The 25,166-nt window shown below is 38.5% G+C and overlaps 1 protein-coding gene across 1 annotated transcript in view; it reads right to left on the reverse strand.

Moving 5' to 3' along the window:
* Window positions 1–636: 636 nt before the first annotated feature.
* The window catches only part of LOC126817827 (acetylcholinesterase), an 81,829-nt gene continuing 57,299 nt past the window's right edge, over window positions 637–25,166 (reverse strand). Inside the window, exons 2-12 of the mRNA XM_050544989.2 lie at window positions 24,037–24,201; window positions 23,957–23,959; window positions 12,901–13,048; window positions 8,935–9,120; window positions 7,976–8,175; window positions 7,416–7,560; window positions 6,118–6,216; window positions 5,449–5,522; window positions 5,106–5,226; window positions 2,054–2,189; window positions 637–1,030 (exon numbers count right to left, since the gene is read on the reverse strand). Coding sequence (XP_050400946.1) covers window positions 637–1,030; window positions 2,054–2,189; window positions 5,106–5,226; window positions 5,449–5,522; window positions 6,118–6,216; window positions 7,416–7,560; window positions 7,976–8,175; window positions 8,935–9,120; window positions 12,901–13,048; window positions 23,957–23,959; window positions 24,037–24,201 — 1,671 coding nt within the window. The remainder of the gene's footprint in view (window positions 1,031–2,053; window positions 2,190–5,105; window positions 5,227–5,448; window positions 5,523–6,117; window positions 6,217–7,415; window positions 7,561–7,975; window positions 8,176–8,934; window positions 9,121–12,900; window positions 13,049–23,956; window positions 23,960–24,036; window positions 24,202–25,166) is intronic.

Genomic DNA, 25,166 nt, shown 5'->3' on the forward strand with positions numbered 1-25,166 from the left:
TGACGTCACTTTGTCAACGTAGACACATCATCTGGTAAAATTAATGTTTATGTTGTACTTCTAGGCCCATGATATACGCCATCAATCTGATTATCTCCCATGAGGCAAGCACTAATCATCAGTCACTTTGTTCACATGGTAAAATGTTTGTGTTGTACTTCTAGGCATTCCCAACACAAGTCTCGCTATCCAGTTAGTGTGAACTGCGAGGTAATTTAACTCTGCTTGGGAGATTGCCTCTAGGCTATGATAGATACGCTATCAATCCGATTATCTACCCTGAGGTAGGCACTAATCATGACGTCAATTTGTCCACATAGACATTATGATAAAATATGCGCGCTGCAGTTCTAGGCCCATTATACGCTATCAACCCGATTATCTCCCCTCAGGAAAGCATTAATAATGACGTCATTTGTCCTCATAACCAAATATAGTATATTGTGCTTGTTGTTATTACTTATGTACAAATCAACAGTTGATACAAAATTAAAAAATGAATCTGGTAGAAAAGTATAAACCCTATATATTTAAGATTTGTTTGTTTTGGTTACGGATTGGAATAAAATTTTAAACTATTCACATCACAGCTTCTCAAATCACATCCGGTTTATCACGTCTCAATTTCCCGCCATTTCACAACATACGTTCACCACTGGATACACTACTCTGGCGTATTAATACACTCACTTGTCTGCGCATCTGACAATAACAAACGGACAAAAGGACTGTTATCACAGACAAACCAATGCACACCGCAATCAAGATCCAACTATTTGAATTGTGATATGTGACGTAACGTCCGGATCGAGTGCACCGCGTATCCACAGATATGTTAAACATGTGTTCATATTGTGCCTTATATAACTGAGGAACTTTTTCGTTCCAAAAAGAAAGTTTTGCTGTTTTGAAATTAGTTTCAGTGGAGATGTAAGGACCGTCCTCTGCCGAATAGAACCGTGTATACAGAGGATATTGGTCAGTATATCGAGCCATATGAAAATCACTCTCCGGAAGTAACGATGGAGTTCTGAAATAGAAATAATAAATATTCTATTTGTCGACAAAAAATATGATGAGTATGGTTTTTTTTCAAAGGATGAATATGCAATAACACAAAGCGCAATGACACGAAGGTGGTAGCCTTTAATCCCAGGTGTACAACCAAAAAAAGCAGTTTAAACAAACAGTTGAAATTATGCACCTATCTGTTTTCCATAATTCCATCGATGAGCACATTCCTACATATTCTTGTGTAGGACACTGTTCTAACTAGACCCCATCTCACAGAACAGTACTAAGAGGCTGTTTCTGGATGAAACTCACCGTGGTTGCCACCGGGACAAATATTAATATATAGGATATTTTCCGTTCCAATATTTGTGTTCTCTCTGTGAATATGTATTTAAATCTGCTATCAATGCTGATGCACCCCAACCGACCTTATTATTAGCGGGGGGGGGGGGGGTGGTATTATCTATTATCATCGATATTAATTGAACCGCAAGCAATACTTGTGGTATGGGTAACGTAAAACAGGAAAGGATGTTGTACACACTATTCTGCGCCGTCAGGATATCATTAACATGTTGCCAATGATATAACCAAGTCCTAACCCATTTTTCTTACTAGGCCCTTCCACAATGAAATTTTGCCCGGACAGCGGCACTACGGCCTACTCTTATTTCGAATTCCAACTGTCAATGGTTATTTTACGTGCATGCCAACGTATACCTGGGACCTCGGTTTTTCGCCTCATCCGATCGACTAGATACTGTTTCGTAAGGCCGCCTGTCCGGCATAACTAGAAAGAGGAAAGCAAGTCGAAGACTCCCGAGAAACTTTCTCGACCAACACCGGTATATTCATTTCGGGAGAAAACCCACGAGGTTGGACAAGCGACCCTACTCCTTATCACGTACACGCGGGAAATCGCAACCACCTGACTCAATGGAAGACCTTATCATCTAACGCGCACGCGTTAAACCATTAAAACTCCCCCCCCCCACACACACACCAACGGCCACAATTCAATGAAACCCAATCTACTTACCCACTCTTGACGAAATTAGCCCAGATCTTCATGAGTTGTCTCGACATTTCTTTATCCATTCCGTCATATCGAAAATTCTGGTGACTCCTGATGGGATAACCGGACAGGTAAAACATTTCTGCCCCGTGTACGACACCTGCAATATTGTCAGATTTTCATACTACGCTACACAGGTCATATATACTCTTCAAAAAAAGTAGGGGATATTGAAATGCAAATACCTATGCAGGTTGGGATATGATAAATAGTCATGGACACTTGACATGCTTTGATAGTATGTTCACAGATAAAGAACTTATCGCCCCAACAGAACCACTGAGCTGCACATGCGACACGCAATAGCGCAACACACGTGGGAGGGGTTCACTGTAAAATTTGACACTTCAAGGAAGCGTTGATGAAAACTGCCGCCTGCTGGTTTATCCTATCCATGTTTGCTTTCCTATCGGTTCTTGCATAAGATTTACTGTTTAGCGTATCTTTGCTTTAGTGTGTTACGTTTACTTTGCAATGAGACGTCTTCAACATGATGAACGTCTACGTGCTAATTGGCACGATTCAAATGGGTTCTACACAACGAGCAGCAGCCAACATGCTTAATGTGTCACAGTCTGTGATCAGCAGACTGTGGTACCGGTACCAACAAACACTCAATGTTGATGATTCTCCTCGTTCAGGTCGTCCTAGAGCCACTACACAAGCCCAGGATCGATACATTACAGCCCAAACGATTAGAAATCGTCTACATGCAGTCCATTTGCATGCGCGACGACCGCCTGACAAACATGCGCTAATGGTGTAGGCAGCGTAGAAATTCTGGTGATCTCAGATGAGTCCAGATTTACTTTGGATTTCACCAATAGGCGTGCTCGCGTTTGAAGGCGTGTAAATGAGCGTCATGCTATCTTTAATGTCGGACAGCATGACAGATTCGGGCGTGGGTCTGTTATGGTGTGGGGAGGAATCACCATGACTGGCAGAACGGACTTGCATATTGTTCTAGGAAGGGTCACTGGTGTGTACTACCGTGACCACATCCTGGCACCGATAGTTCTGCCCTTTGGTCAACGTGCAGGTCGATGTTTCATCTTTCAAGACGATAATGCCCGGGCCCACCGCGCTCGTGTCGTGAATGACTACCTCCAGCGTCACCATATTGTCCATATGCCTTGGCCAGCCATGAGTACTGAACTTTCCCCTATAGAGCATGTCCAGGACATGATCGGGAGAAGTGTTCGTCGACAACACTGCGAGAATTGGTCGTGGCACAGCAAGAGGAGTGGGTCAGATTGCCCAAAATCATGATTGGACGGTTGATTGGGAGCATGCCACGGCGAATTCCTGAATATCTGAAGATTGGTGGAGCAATTACTCATTATTAAGAGAACAATGGGTTCGTCAGATAAGCCGCCGATATGAACTGTTTATGTTCATGTGTAGGCAATTGGCCTGTTATTAACACACACTGGTTTCCTCTAATAAAAACAGCAGTGCATTTCCGCATTTTTGTATTGTTTCTGAATATCCCCTACTTATTTTGGCTAGCATATGGAGAGACGTCCACTTGATAAATCCTAGGTCATTTCGGAACTCATATGACTTAATTTCTTAGTTCAATATATTCGCCTGCTCGTAGGGTTCTTGGTCCTTTTGAACTAACATATGGTTCAATTACTTATTTCCAAAATTTGCTTGCGCGTAGGGTTCTTTAGAAGTGGGGGGACCCGGAGAAACCCCATGACACTTGACTCAACGATAAACCATATTATCTAAAGCGCAGGCGTTAGAGCACTCAACCACCTAACTACCCAACCCCCGTGACATTATGTAAATTTAAATACCCCCCCCCCCCGCATAACGTTCTCTCCCTGAAATGAGTGACAGTTGGCACGGCCATTGGGGTTTTCGACTACTCATCTAACTTCAACTGTCAAGAGTTCTTTTACATGTCCGCCAACATGAACATGGAACCTCTTTTTTTTCGCCCCATCCGAAAGACTAGACGCCGTTCCATTGCCAGGCCTTCCGTCGTGTACCACTGACAAGGGGAACCACACTGAAAATCCCGAAGAACTTTTCCGGCCGTAATCAGGATCGAGCACCTCCTCCCATGACGTTGCACGGGCTTGTCTTTGTTTTTTTCGCCTGCGGTGGATGCTGAATACTGCGAACTTCAATATATCGTTATCTATCTATACTAATATTTGTGACTGTCGTTTGTCTGTCTGTCTGTCTGTCTGTTCGGGGTTGGCGGCTACACTAGGTCTGCCCCGAGTCTGAAATTTGGGGTATAGGGGTAGCTCGGACCGATGAGTAACATAGGCCAGGTGGCGTTAGTCTACCACTTCCGGTTTCGGAGTTATGACCTCCGAGCGAAGCCGGTCTGTTCGGGGTTGGCAGGTACACTAGGTCTACCCCGAGTCTGAAATTTGGGGTATAGGGGTATCTCGGACCGGGGAGTTACATAGGCCAGGTGGCGTTAGTCTACTACTTCCGGTTTCGGAGTTATGACCCCCGAGCGAAGCCGGGTATCCTGCTAAGCACAAGCGAATTATTGAAATATGTTAGTTCCGCCATTTCACAACATACGTTCACTACAGGATACACTACTCTGGCGTATTAATTAATACACCATCCGTAATCTTCCAGTTCTTGCAGATCATATGACATTGTGACTTTATCCAATGTGCTATGAGATCACCGTTTTGATGATTGAAGTCGTGGTTACCACTGACTACTGACCTAGCGTGATTCGACAGACAGAAGACGAATATATCCTGATAATAACCCGAGATATTTAAATATCAGATTACGTCAAATATCAATAGTAGTGTCCATATCACATAGCAATTATATAATTAATAACTGGTCCCCTATTATAATAATGTACATCACAATATATGCTCCTAACGACCTGGATATTAGAGACTACCGTAACCAGGCGCACGGAAAGCGAGGCCTAGTTCAATGTCTATCTCTATATCATATAACCATGTATGTATGTGAAACATATAAACAGCGATGAATATAACCAATTATGAAGGGTACTTACCTTTCCACTGACCCCAGATAGATTTATATTCATAATTATAAACATAGACTGTTACATTAGATTTAGATAAAATACTGGCCGCTTTATAGGTCGGGGCTACAATAAAATAATCTCCGACTATCTGAAATACAGAAACATATTATCAGTGTGCTATGAGGGAAATTTATTTCGAATTCCAACTGCCAAGGTTTCTTAAACGTATTCACGTTTTTTTGTACCATCTGAACGACTAGACGCTGCCCTTTGGCAGGTTATCGACCATGAACCACTGAAAAGAAGAACCTTTTCAATAGATAATTACCACCGCCTAACTAGTAATAAACTCCCTGAAATAGTTCATTACCTCTGAAAAGCGAAACATGAGCTGTTCTTCTGTGACTTCTATCGGCCACTGTGAGTACTGCTCCATTACCGTTTCTGAAAAATAGATGTTTATGTTTTAAAAAATACGCATTGTATTCGCCATTTATTTTTCGCACTGGATATTAGATAAAATCGTAATGGTTCCATCTGTGTTTAACATATCGTCAACAGGGAGAGTTTCACTTGGAAAAGACTAGGCATACATGTCGTGTCAGGCCCATAGGCAATGCTCCGGGGCGTACGTCGGGATTCGAACCCGATATATTCTAATCAGGAGGACAGCTGTGCCCTATCGCTTGACTAGCCCCCCCCCCCCCAAACACCTGTGAAAAAATTGTCGACCATAAAAACAATAGATATTTATTGTCCGTCAATTTTACAGTTATGGCCCTGATGGCCCTGCACAGACTTGACAGGTCAATAAAGCATGCAGCAAGATCTTACATTTCACTAAATATACCCTGCCGTAAGAATATTTGGGAAACGTGCGCCTATTATGAAAGTTTGGTCATGAGCAGATGTCAACTAATAAGAGCTACAGTGTTCACTATGATGCCAACCATTCGTATGTCATGCGATTTCAAACAGATGCCTCAGGGATTTTTCTATGTGTAACAGTTTCATGAATTCTACAGGGAAATCTCCTTACCCATTATGCCTTCTATCTTGGGTAAATCACCACTGAAGCAGTTGACAAGACCTATCAATTGTTGTTGACCAACAGCAAACATCTTCACACGGGAACTTGCTGCAAACAAAAATGTTAATAAATATTGAACTTTATCGGCCAACACCTGGAGCGAACTCGAGACCTTCTGATTGGCAAGTCAGCGTCTTACTTACTGAACCACCATGGTTCCCTATTCTTAATGAATAGTAATGTCAATGGTGGACATAGTGCGCCTGATAAGATATTCGTACTCATTTCTACTCTTGCATATTAAATGTAGATACAATATATACATAAAGTTTAAGATAGTTGCATGTGACCAGGATAAAACTTCAGATGCCCAGGACTAGGGAAAAGCTTCAGTACTTGGATAAAGCCTCAGATAGTTCCATCATAATACTGGGATACACAAGGGCGTGGATTTGTCATAACTTTTGGGGGTGGGGGACGGACGAACCCTGGAACCTGGAACATTTCATTACCAAACGAAATAAATAATTACGAACAGTTTACTGTACCGGTGTTATTTCGATGAAGGCTGTAAGACACTAGGGGTAATATGATGACAATATGGAAAAATTGACTATCTACATCAAAGCTGCATAAATATTAATTATTCATAAAGTTAAGTGAATCGTCCAAAGACGTCCGTTCTACGATTAGGATTGCTCTCTTTGAATATCTTGGCGACATGAAGGGGGTCATTATGCACTGCACACGCCATCAAGTGGTTCAGTCGGTTTTGCGTCATGTTTTGATGCGGCGCAGAGTGCTGACGGATCGTTAGGCTGAGCAGGAACTAGCAGGTGTGAGATGAGAAGAGCTTCGACAGAAGGGAACATCTGCCTCACTTCAGGTGACATAATGAGGAACGCTTCGTGCACAAGTGAAATATATTTGGCCGAAAACTGACGCTTGAAGAATGGCAATTCTTGTTCCAAGTCCCGATTCAGTTCCAGATACGTAGAAACAAGCTCACCATCATGTGGATATAAACCTGAAACCACGCCCATGGGGATACAGCTTCAAACAAAATAGAACTAGATTAAAGCTCCACACTGTTCCATAGGGCCAGGAGAGAGTTTTAAATAGTTGCATAGGTCTAGGGTATGGTTTCAGATAGTTCAGTAGGTCTATGCTAACGCTCCCGACAATTCCATACGTCTAGGGCTGTTTCACGGCTTCTTGCAATTGACTATTAACTGAGTAAGAGGCCATTTCCGAAAATTGGCAATGGTTTTGATGAGCATGAGTTGCTCTGTATCAACAACGCTTACCAGCTGTAAGACCTTCATCTCTTGTCGCTCCCGTTAAAAAATTCTTCCCGTTGATTTTTCCTGTTTTCACGAGTTTTTCTGGGACATCAGGTAGGAACAAACCATCAACAACTGGTCGAAATACTGGATCTAATGGCACCGGCATCTACAAATATATTTAAAACATAAACATTAGCACCGTGCATTTTACTGTTCGAGTCTAGGGGAACTATCAAATTACAAGCAAATGAATTTGTCTATGCTCCAACTGGGCTAATGAAGACGGGTATACGCCATACAGTATGCTATGAAGGACATTTTGTCCGGAGAGTGGCGATTCTGCCTAATCTTCGTGAAAATCATTTACGTGCTCGTCAAAGTGTACACGAGACCCCGGTTTGTCATTCCCATACGAATGACTAGACAATGTTTCTTGCCCTCTGTCCTGCACGGCCAATAGTAGCTTACCCTCTGTCCTGCACGGCCAACAGCGAGTTTGAACCCGGGACCTCCTCGTTATTGATTCGGCCACAATTCACTTAGCCAACTATCAAATGTATTCAAATATCTCGACAACTCACCTCGTTGTCTCTTATAACTTTTTCCATTTTTTCTTTAGAAACGGTTTTCATACATTCTTTAATTTCTTTAGATGAGTTCATGAGACAGCCGACTGACGCCATAAACATCTTAGTGTAGAATCCGAGACTTTTGTGTCTGTGGTGTACGGCCCAGTGTGCAAAGGGGGATCCACTTTGCTGTATAACATTCTGGAACAGTCCTATAAAAACAAAAATGAAAATGACAAAGACAAAGATTATAGTTAACAATCAAATTGAACTGGATTTGATTTTGGAAGCCAATATCATGTACACATGACCGAGCCAATTGGGCCTGATTTAGACCTTTGTGTCTGTGGTGTACGGCCCAGTGTGCAAAGGGGAATCCTCTTTGCTGTATAACATTCTGGAAGAGTCCTACAAAAATAAAAATGAAAATGACAAATTGGGCCGGATTTAGACCTTGGTGAAATTGTGTGGGGGCGCATTTCAGGTTTTGGGGCCCTTTAACATTGCATGAAAAATACAAAAACGTGAATGCAATATAAAGATAAAGATAAACCGCTAAACCGCATTTGTTCGAAAAAATACGTTAGATTTCGAAGAAGACCGCGCCTGACCGAAAGGATGGGGTGTGTGTGTGCGGGGGGGGGGGGGCAAGGGGGCAATAACTGTTCTAATGACTTAATTGGGTTTTGAAATGTTCATTGAGCTATGCACCTCACTGATTGAGCCAAGCTCGACATCTATTGGGCATTCAAAAAAAACTTTAATCAATAAAAATAATTGAACATACTCCCGTTCCAATTTACGTATTATTCAGATATTCAAAGTAATATACCCACAGCCCCAATATCCTCTACACCTAACCCCAATCACCTCGAAACCTAGCTGTAACCCTACACACTCATTCGTCGTATTAAAAAAACCTGCAGTGGAATTTCAAACTCAGTTATATATATTCTTTGTCAATATTTTACCTTTAGCCATGGGTGAAAGCATCAACAATCCCACACTGCACCCTCCAGCACTGTGACCATCGATTGTAACCCGGTTTGGATCACCGCCAAAATTGTGGATATTTTCCTGGACCCACTTCAAGGCTTGGATCTGGTCCAGCATACCATAATTCCCAGGCAATTCTTTGTCATATGACGTCAGAAATCCTAAAATATAACATAGGGGTATATTAGTTTTAGTCTACTCGCCTTCATTGACTTAGAGATTCAGCAATAAAATGGCCCAGGGGCCTTAGTCAGAAAATTTTAAATGATTGTTCAAAGTACAAATGTTATCTCTTCACCAATGGAATGGCCGTATTCTTTACATATTTTAGTTTTAGTTTGATATATTATTATTATTACACTGATCGGGCTTAAGAAATCGGGCACACAATCTGCAATGAGGGGTGTTTGCCCGGATAGTAGTTACAACTGTCAAAGTTTTCTATACGTGCACGCAACGTGTACATGGGACCTCGGTTTTTCGTCCCATCCGAACGACTACTCACTGGCCTTGCCAGGCCCCCGTCCTTAACCACTGACAAGGCGACATCTGAACCTCATGGCTAATGAACCAGCGCCTTACTCACTGAGCCACTGTGGCCCACGATAATGGCTGGGGTGCTATATTAAAGTACAATTTGTCACCACAAATTTGAGAATAAACAAGATAAATTCAAATTATAGTAAGAAATTACTAATAATTACCAAAACATTTTTAAAAAATTGACTGTTGGAAGGAATATAAATTATGATTTTAATATACAAAACAACGATTTGATATAAACTAGTTGGTAGATAGACATAATATTCCGAGTCTGAACTTAGTAGTAAATATAAGTTGTAGATAATTAGTTATTTAATATAAATATGTCGAGATGAGCACTTATCACAGTATGCAAATAATTTAATAAATATAATTCTATTTTTACATTGATCATTGATAGTTATAATGTAAACGTATGTACAATAAAATGGATATAAGTAAAGTAAATTATTCAATTAGAATGCTTAGTTAATTAATAATTTAATACGTTTAAATATGCAATAAATACAAATGTGTAGAACAATAGAACTTTAATCTCATATTTCATTTTGAAACCAGTCTAAATTCAAGATTTCTCATCAAGAGAAGATCAAATTTTTATGTGGGACAAGCTTAAAAGTTACGTAGACAATAGTGATAATGTGGAGGAGTTTGCGCAGAGTCAGCAGTTATCTTACAACAAAGTCACTATAATCGAGGCCAGATAACTTGCACGTGATTCTGTTTGAAAATGGAACCGTTCAATTAATTTTGGTGCGTTTGTTCTAAGTAGGCCGTTAATTCGTGTTTTGGAGAGTGTTGATTTTAAAACCAATACATTATAATTATTGTTAGGTAACTTGTAGATGTGTTTTTGTATAAAACACGTTTCTAATCAACAAGTATCGGATAACAGACAACCATGAAATAACCGTGGGTGCCGATTGAATCGGATATCATCATGTTTGCCCAGTCATCAGTTCGTGGGTTCTGTTATGACCACGAGTTGGATGCATGTTAAGTCTAAGGTTACTATGGACACACATTCGACTCAACTCTTCTGGTTTTACATTTTAACAAAACAAAATAAGAAAATAGAGAATTTGTTAACTGTTCTGACCAGTCATCATTTCGTGACGTCTATCAAGGTCACGGGTTGGATTAATGTGTGACTAGAGTTGAAAAGAGAGAGAGAGAAATGGGGTTTAACGTCCACTCGACACAAACTAGGTCATTTCGGGACTAACATATGGTTTAATTTTATTTCAATAATCGCTTGCGCGTAGGGGTCTTTAGCAGTGGGAGGAAACCGGAGGACCCGGAGAAAACCCACGAAGTTGGATAGGCGGCCATAATCCTTGTCACGTACAACCGGGGATTCAAAATCACGCCAGTTGACTCAATGACAGGCCTTATGATACAGCGAGCACGTTCTAACCATTCGGCCATCCAAACCCCCCGACTAGAGTTGAAGGTGGACTATATAAGATTTAGATAAAGAGTTGTCCGTTCCTTCTATAATATAATCTTTGAGTGGCATTTAGCCATCGAGAAAGATATTAATAGAACACAGTTTTTATGCGACACAACCACTAGTTTTATTCTATAATAATTCAAAAATGAATAATGAAAAATTAATATATTGAAAATTTCAACCAAATTAGTTTATTCTGAGCGACGTTATCCCCGTTTGAAGTTTTGACGACATAGATTGTGTTTTTATCGTAGCAACGTTACTTGTTAATTCAGACTCAGCCTCGCTTCTCCATTTTTAAATTAGATCATTAAATGTCAATCGTGTTTCAACCCGTTTTCATCTGCACCATCCGATGGTCTAGAGAGTGATTACAGCCTTGTCGTGTGAATAAATGTCTTAATAATAATTTATATAACATTTGAAGCAGAAATAAAAACCTGTAATAGGCAGATTCAGCTCATACATAATGCATGTTTAATAAGGCCTCACTTTCAAATGAACTCTTCTGATTTGATCTATACTGTGAGTACGGTGCAGATCGATCACCACCCAGAAAGCAAGGGGTCCCTGGTTCCACCCCGAGGAGTAAGGTCCTCGGGATTTTCCAGCTTTGAATATCCTTTGTCAGTGATGCAGGGTTGATGGTCTATAGTGGGTCCATAGTGGTGCAGGATGGAGTGCCTACAGTGGGTCCATAGTGTTGCAGGATGGAGCGTCCATAGTGGATGTACAATGGTGCAGGACAGCGGGTCCGTAGGTGGCCCACAGTGGTGCAGGACGGAGGGTCCGTGGTTGGCCCAGAGTGGTGCAGGATTGGGCCCAAAGTAGTGTAGGACGACGGAGGGTCCTTAGTGGGCACACAGTGGTGAAGGACGGAGGGTCCTTAGTGGGCACACAGGGGTGAAGGACGGACGGCCCCATGTATACAATTGGCAAAACGATTAAGAGCCCCTGACGCTGCCATGGCAACATTTCCCTTATAGTAGACTTCACTATTCCAGTTGGTGCAACATAATACGTCGGTCACGCCAAAGTGTACGTTGCAATATAACAGTCCATTGAACGATGCATAATGAACCCGGGGAATTATACTCGAGAGACTGGAATACCGTAGCAAATCTACAACGCAGCAAAACAAAAATGGGGACCCAGGACAAAATAACACATTATTTAAAGGAGCTAAATAGAAATGAAATGAAATGAAATGGGGTTTAACGTCTGCTCCTAAACTGGGCTAATGAAGACGGGCATACGCCATACAGTGTGCTATGAGGGAAATTTGCCCGGGCAGCGGCGCTACGGCTTACTCTTATATCGAATTCCAACTGCCAAGGGATCTTTTTGCGTGCACGCCAATATGTACACGGGACCTCGGTTTTTCATCTCATCCGAACGACTAGACAGCTGTCCCTGTCAGGCCCTCCGTCCTGCATCACTGACAAGGGGGAACCACGCCGGAAAGGAGCTAAATCACTAATATTTGGGACCTAGAAATTGATACAAATGGTATGAATGTATATAAACTGATTTACATGCAACGTTTCCGCTTTTACGCTAATTTCAAATTAGTTATGTTCGGCGAAATACGTCAGAAGTCTCAATCGAATGACAATCTCTAGCGTCTGGTTATTTCAGTCGACACCGATAGTATTTATTGCGTATGTCACCGTTTGACATAACTTGTGGAATATGTCTAGCCTCGTTCTTCGAGTCCTTTGTTACAAATGGCGCTAAAACGTATTATGATACACGATTCGTGTACCAATGGTAAAATGTTTTTTTGTCTTAAATATTTGATATCAGAAGCCCATCTTTTCAAGATACGATAACAACATCAATGTTGATTTAAATTGACAAATAATTCGTGTTTTCAATGTCGAAGACTTTGGATGATATTGAGTTAGAGACTTAGCTACTTTAACAAAAAAAACGTTTGTATTACCTAAAGGACCTAGTCTGTAGTTAAAGGTGATGACTATGACATCATAAGAAGCCAGGTAACCCCCTTCCAACATGGCGCCCATTCCATTATGATATGATCCACCATGTACAAACACCAACACTGGGTAGGATCCTTTAAAATGGTTGTGCTGTAAAAAGAAATACAATTGTTTAGATCAAAATGGATACAAAAAAGTTTCCGATGGTCATTTGAGCCGAATTAAATTATTCTTTTAAAAATAGATACAAATACGCAATAAAGTGTCTGGTTGTCTTTTAAGCAGAATTAAATTATCCATTCCAAAATAAATACAAAAAAACATTAAAGTTTACAAAAACACATTAACGTTTACAAAAACGCATAAAGTTTCTGATTGTCATTCGTGCAGGCTTAGAATATTCGTACCAAAATCAAAATATATACAAAATATACAAAAACATATTAAAGTTTCTGCTTGCCATTTGAGTGAATTTTAATCCCTTGTAAATTAATTGTGAAACTTTAATTTTGAAAAGGAATCCCAATGCAAAATTGGCTTAATTCCGTTCCGTATTTACAAAGTAATGTTGAACTGAAAATATGTCTATATTCAACAGTCACTGCAGATAAACATAGCATGGTTAAAGCATGTATCGCCACCGCTATAATATGTTGATGGTTTTTGGTTTTCTTGATTAAGTAATCAATTTGGGTACACGTTAGCGTGGATTGAGTTGTGGTAGATTTGATATTATCCGACAAACGCAAATGAAATGAAATGAGATTCAACGTCCTACTTTTCTGTACCGACTGGGATAATGGAGACAGGCATACTCCATGCAGTGTGCTATGTTGTCTATTTTGCCCGGATAGCGGCGCTATGACCTACTCTTATATCGAATTCCAATGGGCAAGGGTTCTTTTACGTGCACGACAATGTGCACGCGGACCTACGAACATCTATCTGTACGTTGTCCCTTGCCAGACTCTCCGTGCTACATCACTGGCAAAGAAAATCCCGATAATTTTCCTTGGCCAACGCAGTGATCAAACACCGGATCTCCAAGTTAGCGAGCCAAAGTCTTACTCACTGAGCCACCGGGGCTCCCCAAATGAGGCACAAAATGGGATTCAAATTGGGTTAGGAACTATGAATAGGGTTGGAATGTAAGTAACCAGAATTCTTGGCTTTGAGATGATTGCTAAATCTATTTTATCCTCTGTTAGATGCAATTAAAGTCTAGGTGAAATATCTCCAGTTCAGTGTTAGATAATCTTATCTTAGGGCATAGAAAACAAAACTTTACAACTACAGAAACAAAACGGATTCCAAGATTATTTTTTTTTCTTTGAGAGTTCGGTGGCATCGGAGCGAAACTCATTTAGATAGCGAACAGAATTTGATAAACTTTTCAATTAAACTTATCTAGAGTTACCCTTTTCTCAAGAAGGCTTTGGAATTCTCCAATTGACTTGAAGCACTTGAGATGTTAGTGTCTTGGGATACCGGTGGTCACGCCATTTCTATTGTTAATAGCTTTAACAGTTTGATAACACGGGAATATAAATCAAAATAGGTCGATCGAAGTTATGTCAATTTTCACGTCTTACTTGGAGGCTATCACATTCATATGTTAATCTCTTCAACAGGTGCACGATCGTTTCCCCGCCATAATTAGAACTTCTAGTATCCAAAGCTCGTTTCGCTACAGTGAAATCTCGATATTTGATCACACCCCTGTAACCCCTGTTTCAAGTAGTTAGAAGCCTCTCCTTAAACTTGATAGATTTCCCATAAATTACAATTTGATACACGCTAAAAACACGCCATGTTCATTTAGTACACGAAAAAATAAGCGATATTCATTTAGTACACGCTAAAAACACGCAATGTGCATTTAGCAGACGCTAAAAATTACCAATTGTATTTTTTAGGCATTGAAATTTGGTTGCCAGAATGGTTTAACGTATGCGTTTTGTATTATAAGATCTTCCATAAATTGAGTCAAGTGGCGTGGTTTACAATGAGTAGGATCGCCTGTCCAACAACTTGTGATCACCCGGTTTCCTCCTATAGATAATTAAAACTCCTACGTCCAAGCGATTTATAAAATTGAATCGTATGTTAGTCCGAAAATGACCTAGTTTTCGTCGAGTAGCCATTATCTAAAAAAAGGAAAAAGAAAAAGCATTCAAAGTTTTTCAGGGGTAATGCACACAATGCACATATATGTTAAAGCGGAATTAAATAAGATTGGATAAAGGGATGAAAATTATCGTAGTTAAAAAATAGATAATAAAAGGAGAATATGCTGAAAATTTCAGTCAAATTACTTCATTCTAAGCCTAGATATCGACGATACAATAATAGTCTAGCCTCGATAAGTTTCGATTATCAATTTTCACGGTAACCGCATCGGCCACGAAACCTATTTAAATCCACTTATAACATAGCCATCCAAAGGCACCGAGAGTAGTTTATAGTCTTCTAAGTTAATTAATGTCTAATTAATAATTTATATAACATTTTAGGCCTAAAGAAAGACCTGAAATAGGCAGATCTAGCTTTTGCATAATGCATGTTTATATATAAAATGTTTAAATTAAGCGGTATTAGAGTCGTTAAAACAGAATTTATACAATAAATAATAATCATTGACTGGCAGCTGAGAGCCACGACGGATCATCGAGTATAGGACTTGCTCAATTACCAGTGTTTGGTTACGGTGTTAGTTCGTTGGGATATTCCAAACTGCTTTCCCCTTGTTAGTGGTTCGGGATGGTGGGCTGTATGTATAATAAACCAGCGCCTGTATTCGATATAAATGGTCTTAAAATACAGATGTAACGTCACCCTTTGATGTTTGCGTACCATTATTGCACGCAATAATCGTACATTATTTATACTAGTGAAATATTGGACTCGCGTGACATATTTCACTGTAAAAGCACGTGCGGAGTGTCTGTATTGCAAGTCGTTTAATGGTCTCGAGCTAAAGACATTGCATAATATATTGTAAAATCATTCAGGACTACGACCCTCTTGTTGTTACAAATTACTGAATGTCTCGCTCTCGAACATTAAACAATACTTAATGCGCTAAACGCCACTCGCTCAAATCAATGAAATAGGGGTTAACGCCCTTTGTTTTTGCGCCAACCTGGCTAATGTAGACAGACTCATGTCATGTAGTGTGCTATTAAGAATATTTTGCTCGGTCTGTGGTGTTTCCGTTTAGTCTTCATCGAATTTGGACTATCGAGTTACGTGCACGTCAATGCACACACAGGAGCTGAATTCCGGTTTTTAACGCCCGATATATACATTTTCCTTGCCTGACACCCAGGCACCGCTGTCATGCGTAAATTAGGCTGGAAACCGGTGCTTTACTTCCTGGATTCCTCGAAGACACCAAAGACGTCATACTCTTGTATATGACGAAGTATAACAGACCTCGCCTGAACTTACTTCAAAGAAGACAGAAGTAGTTCAGTTTTTTTTCTAAGGATGCAGACTGTCGTAGTAGGGTAGAAAGCCCTTCAAAATATCTACTTTGATGACCTCCACTTCATGAGGATGTTCGTCATCATAATGACATATTTAATATATTTATATAATGGGAATGATATAAGGATTTATATCACGTGATCCAGTCTTCGATTACCAGAGTCGAAATTATATTCTATCGGCCAAGCCAAGATTGTTTTTTTTTTCGGGGGGGGGGGGGAGGGGCAGGAACTGTTCATCAAGTTCTACTAGTAGTGTTGTTGTTGCTCTTCTTCTTATTCTTGGGGACGACGCTCTTTGAAAAAATTTCAAGGTCCCGCCAATTCAAGTACGATCGACAGGAAACTTGACATGCTTTTTTCTTGGGAACCTGGGCAATTGCGCATCGATTGACGAACTACAATATTTGATATGACGTAATTCCAAGATGGCTGAAGACGTCACACACGGTATTTGGTACATCGTCCTTGATATATTTTGGAAAAGGAGTCTGTTTTAACGTCTCGTTAGAACAGTCTTTCAGTAAAGAACAACAGAATAAAGTCAATAATGGCTAGACTTAACAGAGTAAACAAAGAATACATTTCTAAACGCTTGGTTAAAGATGCATTATGTGAGATTTAGATAAAGAGCTGATCCCGTGCACGATATAATATTTCAAAAAAAGGATAATGAAAAATGAATATATTGAAAATTTCAGTCAAATTACACGTTTCTGAGCAATGTTATCAGTCTTTGAAATACATGTTCACAATACAGCCTCGATTGTCAGTACCGTCGTTACTATAATAAACAAAGTCTCGATTATCCATTTTAATATTAAATTATTAAATGGCGATTGTATTTTAATCCACTGAAATTTGCATCCATCCGTTGAACTAGAGGGTTGATTATGGGTTTGTCATGTGAATAAATGTCTAATTCATAATTTATATAACATATAAAAGGTCAAAAGAAAGACCTGCAATAGGCAGATTTAGCCCTTGTCTTACATAATGCATATTTAAGTGTATACACTCGCATTATAAGAATAGTGTTATATTAAAACACAAATTTATATGGAAAACAATCACTTAGTTTATTTTATTTCCCACTCCGTTTCAACAAGTTCCCCTTGTCGTTCTCAAGTAAATAAGTTCCTCTTGTCGTTCTCAAGTAATTTTCAAGTTTCAAGAGGAACTTGCTGAAACGTATTGTGAAATAAAACTCAGTGATTGTTTTCCGTATAAATTTGTTGAAAGTAGTGTGAAATAAACTCAATGGTTGTTTTCCATATAAATTTGTGTTTTTATATTACATGTTCAATTACTAAATGCCGTATAAGGATTTCAAGAATAGTGTTGTAATATTGAACACGTATTTTAACAGTGTGGATTTATATACATCATTAGCTGTTCCTCGTCATTAATTTATACAAATATTTCTCTATTTACTTTTTTTAAATTCCGTCGTAGATTTGCTGTTTTTCTCGCCATGATTGTTATTTTGATGTTGCTTTAATTGGGGTGGATAAGAACATGTTGTTAATACGCCAGTATGTGGAAAGTGAGGGTTTAAGGTAACGTCAACGTAACACTTCGGTTATTTTGAGACTAACACAGGGCACAAAAAAGTCTATGGCCAGATGATCAATGCTAGACATATTCCTCATCGAATAACAACTACCAAGAGTACTTTTACGCGAACATCAATGTGTGCCCGGGAGGATCTCGGGTTTTCGTCCCTTAACATTGTTTTATTTAACAACAGTTATTATTTACCAACATTATAATTTAATCTCATTATTATTTAGCACCATTATTATTTAATACCATTATCATTTAATAACATTATTATTTAATACCTTTATTATCTATAGCAGCATTATTATATAATAACAATTATTATATAATAACATTATCATTTAATAACATCATTATTTATTAACATTGTTGTTGAATAAGATTATTATTTAATCACACTATTTAATATTAGTTATTATTTAATAACAGTCATTATTTAATAACAGTCATTATTTAATAACAGTCATTATTTAATAAGTTATTATTTGATAATAGTTATTATTTAATAATAGTTATTATTTAATAATAGTTATTATTTAATAATAGTTATTATTTAATAATAGTTATTATTTAATAATAGGTATTATTTAATAACAGGTATTATTAATAACATTATTATTTAATAACATTATTATTTAATAACATTATTATTTAATAACATTATTGTCATTTAATAACATTATTGTCATTTAATAACATTATTGTCATTTAAGTCATTTAATAACATTATTGTCATTTAATAAAATTATCATCAATTAATAAAATTATTATTTAACACCATAATAATTGAATAACATTATTAAATAGCATTATGTATTGTTTAATGGTCGAGAGCGAGACATTAAGTAATATATTGTAACAACATGAGGGCCGTAGGCCCGAATGTTTTTACAATATATTACGCAATGTCGTAAGCTCGAGACCATTAAACATCTTAAAATACTGACACTCAGCACGAGCTTTTACGTCACATTAGTCCAATATCTCACTGGTTTGAATAAAGTACTATTGGCAAGTTGCCCGTACGATTATTTGAAATAATGGTACGCCAACATCAAAGGGTGACGTCACATCTGTATTTTAATATTGAATAATATTTTTATTGAATAACATTATTATTCAATAACATTATTATTCAATAACGTTATTCAATAACAATATTATCTAATAAAATAATTATTTAATAACACTTTTATTTTATAACACTTTTATTTAATAACATTATTATTTAATAACATTATTATTTAATGGCATGATTATTTAATGGCATGATTATTTGATAACGTTATTATTTAACGACATGATTATTTGATAACGTTATTATTCAATAACTTTATTATCTAATAACATGATTATTTGATAACCTTTTTTTTAATAACTTTATTATCTAATATTAATGTAAATATTATCATATAGCTCTAAATTTGCAAAACAAGAAAACTAAATGTTCAAATATTGTTAATTATTATATTATAAAGGGTGTTTCTTCTTGAAAAATTTCGCAGTGGCACCGGCAAAATATAAGTTTATATGTATTTCTTAATTAAGGTATTTCTTGCTGTATATAAGATTACATGGTATTATTGGCGCGAGCTGGTACTCTATAGCAATCGTGCTGGTTGGAATTTTTTTGTCGTCTGTCAATTCTTTGCTCTAATTCTGAGAGTTTATCCACATTCCCGTCGCGTTATAAGAAACGGGTTACATTCCCAATATATTTAGACACGTGTTTATGGCTAGATTCTGGAACAAAACTTGAGATCGGAACAGATGGTCTCCATATTGTTATAAAAATATAAACAATACATCATGTACGCGGTCTGTCGGCCATCTTGTTTGGCCTTTTGTTTCCGTGTTGTGTATGTTTTATCATACTTATGGCGTTTTTGTTGTGAATATTTTTCTTGGTATTTCCTTCATGTTACTATAGCGTTAATAAAATCCGGGTATGGTATTTGATTCACTTCCAATCTATATGGTGAATTCTCGTGGGCGAATCCCTGGAAGGAGTTTGGGGGCTATGGGAAAACGATTCTAGATCGGCTACCCCTCCTCCCCGTCTTTAATACATCAACTTGGCCAGTTTTCAATCGACAACTGACTGTGCGACTATATTTAAATACAACGCGACAAAAGGCACACCAGCAAACAAACGTCGTTATCAAGAATTTGTTAATCTGAATCTTCGACGACATTATTCCCAAATATTGCTATGAAAATTAGGAAAAAGGTCACGTTATGTGAATAACTCTTGATAGGCGTCCATGTAATATTACTAGACCTTTGGACCTCAACTGACAAAACTGTTAAACATCTGAAGAAACGTCTATTGATTTTGGGATACCACAGGGGTTTGTGCAAGGCCCTCTATTGTCCCTGCTCTATATTCCGTACCCAACACTACCTAACACTTAAAGGAAATAACCCCTTCTTTGTCGGATAACCCTTATACGCCGAATGTATAGCAAAATGCCGAATGCGGATGCCTGTAAAATATCGGCCATACCGATCTGTACTACGTACAAAAAGATGGGTTAGTGACCCCTTGATTAAATTTCTAGAGAGAAATAAGAGATGATCAAATTCTGCTTCATCAAGATTTAAGATAAAACACGCCCCGTTTTTCATTTATCGCGGCCATTGATCAATTACATTTTAATCCTCAAAACCAGCAGACATAGAGCAAAAATAAGACTTGATTTCTTTTAGGTTAAATCGGGTGATTTAATACTCATTGATCAAGACAACAAGAGAAATGATTAAACCATGGATTAACTTGTCAACCGAGTCTATTTTTTTTGTATACGATAGCGAAAAAAATGACCCGTTTATGTGACCCATTTCCACAACATTACAATTTTAGCTATTTAAACCTTTCAAATTGAAATGGGGTTTAACGTCCTCCGTTGCGGCTCCCACTGGGCTAATGAAGACGGATATACGCATTGTATGTGCATTGAGGGACATTTTGCGTGAACAGCAGCATTTCCACCTACTCTTCTTCGAATTCCAATTGCCAAGGACTCTTTTACGAGCACGCCGATATGTGCACAGAAGTTCGGCGCTGGATTACAAAACGGAAGGTCTTGGATTATATTATCGTGATTTTCCGACGTGGTTTTCCACTTATCAGTGGTGCAGAACGAAGGGCCTGACAAGAATGAGCGTCTAGGATGAGACGAAAACCGAGGTCAAGTGTTCATGTTTGCGTGCACGTAAAAGAACCCTTGAAAGTTGGAATTCTATGAAGGGTAGGCGGAAAATTTTCCTTAAAACACCAGGTCCGTTTTATAATAATTATACCGGTTGGTGCAGAAAAGTAGGATATTAGGCTGGAAGGACAGTGTCTAGTCGTTCGGATTGGACGAAATACCAGGGTCCCGCGTACACATTGGCGTGCACGTAAAAGAATCATTGGCAAATGGAATTAGTGCCGCTGTCCAGGCAAAATTTTCAACATAGCAGACTGTAAGCTTGTAGGACGTTGAATCCCATTTCATTTCATTTCATTTCATTTCAGGACGTTAAAGATTTCATTTGATTTTGTCGATCATATATTGATGCACATCTACTCATCAATGATTGACGTGTAATGGCTACCGTTTATGACGTCAATGATTGACGTGCAATGGGTATCGTTTATGACATCTTAATTAACTACTCTTAACTTCATTTCAAAATATAAACAAGATCTGACAAGCGATCCGTTACAACTGTTCATTGATTATTCATCATATATTCACAACTCCGTCAGCTGTCCATCGTCGTGCCGTTTACGCTCCAAACAAATTTTAAAACTTACAAACGGTGTGTTTTACAGCATTGGCTTGCTAGCAACTCTCCAATCCAATATCTCTGTGAATACTGAACGGAACGGAATGATTTGGTTAACTGATATTCCTTTTACAATATTGCAGTTTACAAGCAATTCAAAATGACTCAAATGACTAAGATTAATCTTGTCTTGAACAAAATCCTGTAAACCTCAAATGACTAAGATTAATCTTGTCTTGAACAAAATCCTGTAAACCTATTTATTTTATTATTGCGCTGGGTGACATGTAAGGTGCCCCCCCCCCCACACACACACACTGCTTGGTAACTGTTCAACAGATAGTCTGGTTCTTTAAGTTATGTCGTTTTAATTGTTGTTGTTTTGATGGGTTTTTTTCTCTTTTTTTGGGGGGGGGGGGCACGATATTGATGATTAAATTTTTGTTTCGAAATATTAGGTTAAGGTCGGTCTATCAGTTTTCTAAGTTTACTACTATCCGATACAACACTGTTGCGTTTGGCACCAGACTTCCGTTGTTGTTCATAGCATTTAACGTCCGGGGCTGATACCGCAGACAAGGTATTTGTAGTATATTCAGGGGTCTTTTCTGTTCGAGGAAACCGGATTACCCGGAGTAGACTCACGGGGTTGAGAAAGAGCCCGTATCTTTAAGTCGTATACGCTCACATCAGGTATTGAAACAACGCAAACGTGACCGGCCAGCTAGAGTTCGAAAGGCGACAGTCTAGGCCATCCAACCAGACCGCCATTAATTCCTTGGATTAAAAAAACGCTTTACAATTGGACCTCAACGAAGAGTGGGCAAACCTGCCGCTGTCCAGGCAAAATTCCCTTCATTCAGGACATTGCGTAACACAGTTTGTACGAAAAATAGGACGTTAAACTCCATTTCATTTCATTTCGTTGATTACGATGAACAGTCATGCCAATTGAATTGGCCACAATTTTGTCACAATGCCATACAGTGTGCTGTGATAGAAATTGTTGCCAGGACAGCGGCGCTATGGACTATTCTTATATCGAATTCCAACTGCCAAGGGTTCTTTTACGTGCACGTCAATTTCTACACGAGACCTCGGGTTTTCGTCCCATCCGAACGACTATAAACTGTCAATGTCTGGTCCTCCGTCCAGCACCAGTGACAAGAGGATTCCACGCCGGGAAATCTCGTGGAACTTTCCCGGCCAACATCGGGAGCGCAGCGCTACCTCTAGGTTAGAACTTCTCGTCATGCGTGATACTGTTGTATGTGAAAGGGGTATATTTTTGACACAGAGATGAAATAAGGTCGCGTTTATTTTTTTTAATACTAATGAATGGAATAGGTTACACACTGAATCTGATATCTATTAGAATTTTGTTATTTTTAGTTTATACAGGGGGCGACCTATGCTGACCCCAGTATCCGCAGGGGGGAATAACTCCCGCGGTGTAGCAATGTATTCTATGGAAACATGTTAAATGGAATTAGACTCGCGTGTTTACTGAAGTAACGCATACCACCTTTGTATACATACCTGATGAAAGGATAGGGGGAATTTTCACAAAAGATGGTGGATATCTCATTAGTTCTGACTATACTCTTGTAGTATTAATAATCACATGCTTGAATAATTCCAACAATATCTTTCATAAAAAATTCCATGTTAAATTAGACCCACAGGCGGCAAAGGGTTAAGCTGCTAGGGGCGAGATTTTCTTATTATTGAGAAAAAATTTACATCTATTTAAGGACAGTCTAGCCATATCACTATATTTATATCTCTGGTTGGACATTTTCTTATTTTCTAGTTCTCACGGTCTATCCCTTTCCCTTTCACAATACCTGTGCGCAAATCTCAACAGGATTGGCCTGGTTGGTCGAGAAGGTTCGTCAGGATTTTCCAGAGTGGTTTCTCGTTGTTAATAGTGTAGGACGGACAATATGGCCGCGTCTAGACATCCGGGTGGGGCGTAAAACCCCTGAGAGTTAAAATTCGTTGAAGAATAGGGGCACGTGTGCTGTGGGGGAACTTTTTTCCAGGACAGCGGCGCTATGGACTACTCTAATTTTCGAATTACAACTGTAAGGGGTTCTTTTACGCGCACGCCAATGCGTACAAGGGACCTCGGATTTTCGTCCCATCTGAACGACTATATGTTGTTCCTTGCCATGCCCTCCATCCTGCACGACAGACAAAGTGGGAACCACGACGGAATATCCCGATGAACTTTCTCGGTCAACACAGGGATCAAACATGTCTCCATTTAATGTACGTATAATACGTTATTGAGTATATAATGTTACTTACCTTGGGTGTATATATATTAAGATATAAACAGTCCTCGCTGGTTGTATTAAAACCCGGTACATAATAACCAATATAATTCACGCCCATCTCGGGTTGGGCACAGGCCGGGGGCAGATCATAGGCATTTAACACTTCATCCTCCCACGCTTCAGGTGGCTCCGGGGGCTACAAAATAATAATAATAAAAAAATATATATAAAAATATTCTAGAAAAAAAAATATGACGCTTATACACTTGATACGATTAGAAATAATTTTGATAGTTAAACGCTGTTGGCACTCAAATATCTAACCCAATTTTGGGCTGCCATTCAAAATGACCGCCTCTGAAACATAAAATATTCATGGGGTAGGGTGGGCCTACACAATATTTAAAAAATAACAAAAAAAAACCACCCAAACATTATAACAAAAATATGACGATAATAAACTTCATGCGCTTAGAAATAATTTTGCAAAATGCTTAAACCCGCATTTTTGAGACAATATGTAATTTTTCACAGAATAATTAACGTTCAAATGTACTTAAAGGGGCATTAGGTAAGATTAGATAAAGAGCTGACTGTTCTTGATATAATAGTTAATAAAAATAAATAGAAAATGAAAACAGAATATGCTGAAAATTTCGGTAAAATTGCTTCATTCTGAACCGAGATATTAGGAATTCAATTTTGGTTTAGCCTCCATCGTCATTACTAACGTTGGTATGATAATAAACAAAGTCTCGATTATCCATTTTTACGTTAAATCATCCACCACAAAATGTATTCAAATCCACTAAATATCCCAGGCTAACGATGACATCGAGAGTTGATTATGGTCTTGATAACTTAATTAATGTCTAATCAATTATTTAGATAACATTTATTGCCTAAAGAAAGACCTACAATAGGCAGATTTAGCTCTTGCATAATGCACGTTTATATGGAGTATTTAACGTTTAATTAAGAAACGAAAATCAAAATATCAACTTTAGGTAATCTCCCGGATAATAAATCGGTTTAACAAGAGGTCCATCAAAATGTTTTATTGGTGGCACTGGCTTGTTTTGATCATAACCCGTTTATATCGTCTCAGATGATGCCGAATTTAGACAAATTTTCGATTATTCATATCTTTGCAAATATTGA

The sequence above is a fragment of the Patella vulgata genome, chromosome 4 (assembly GCF_932274485.2).
Source record: "Patella vulgata chromosome 4, xgPatVulg1.2, whole genome shotgun sequence".
NCBI classification, from domain to species: Eukaryota; Metazoa; Mollusca; class Gastropoda; family Patellidae; genus Patella; species Patella vulgata.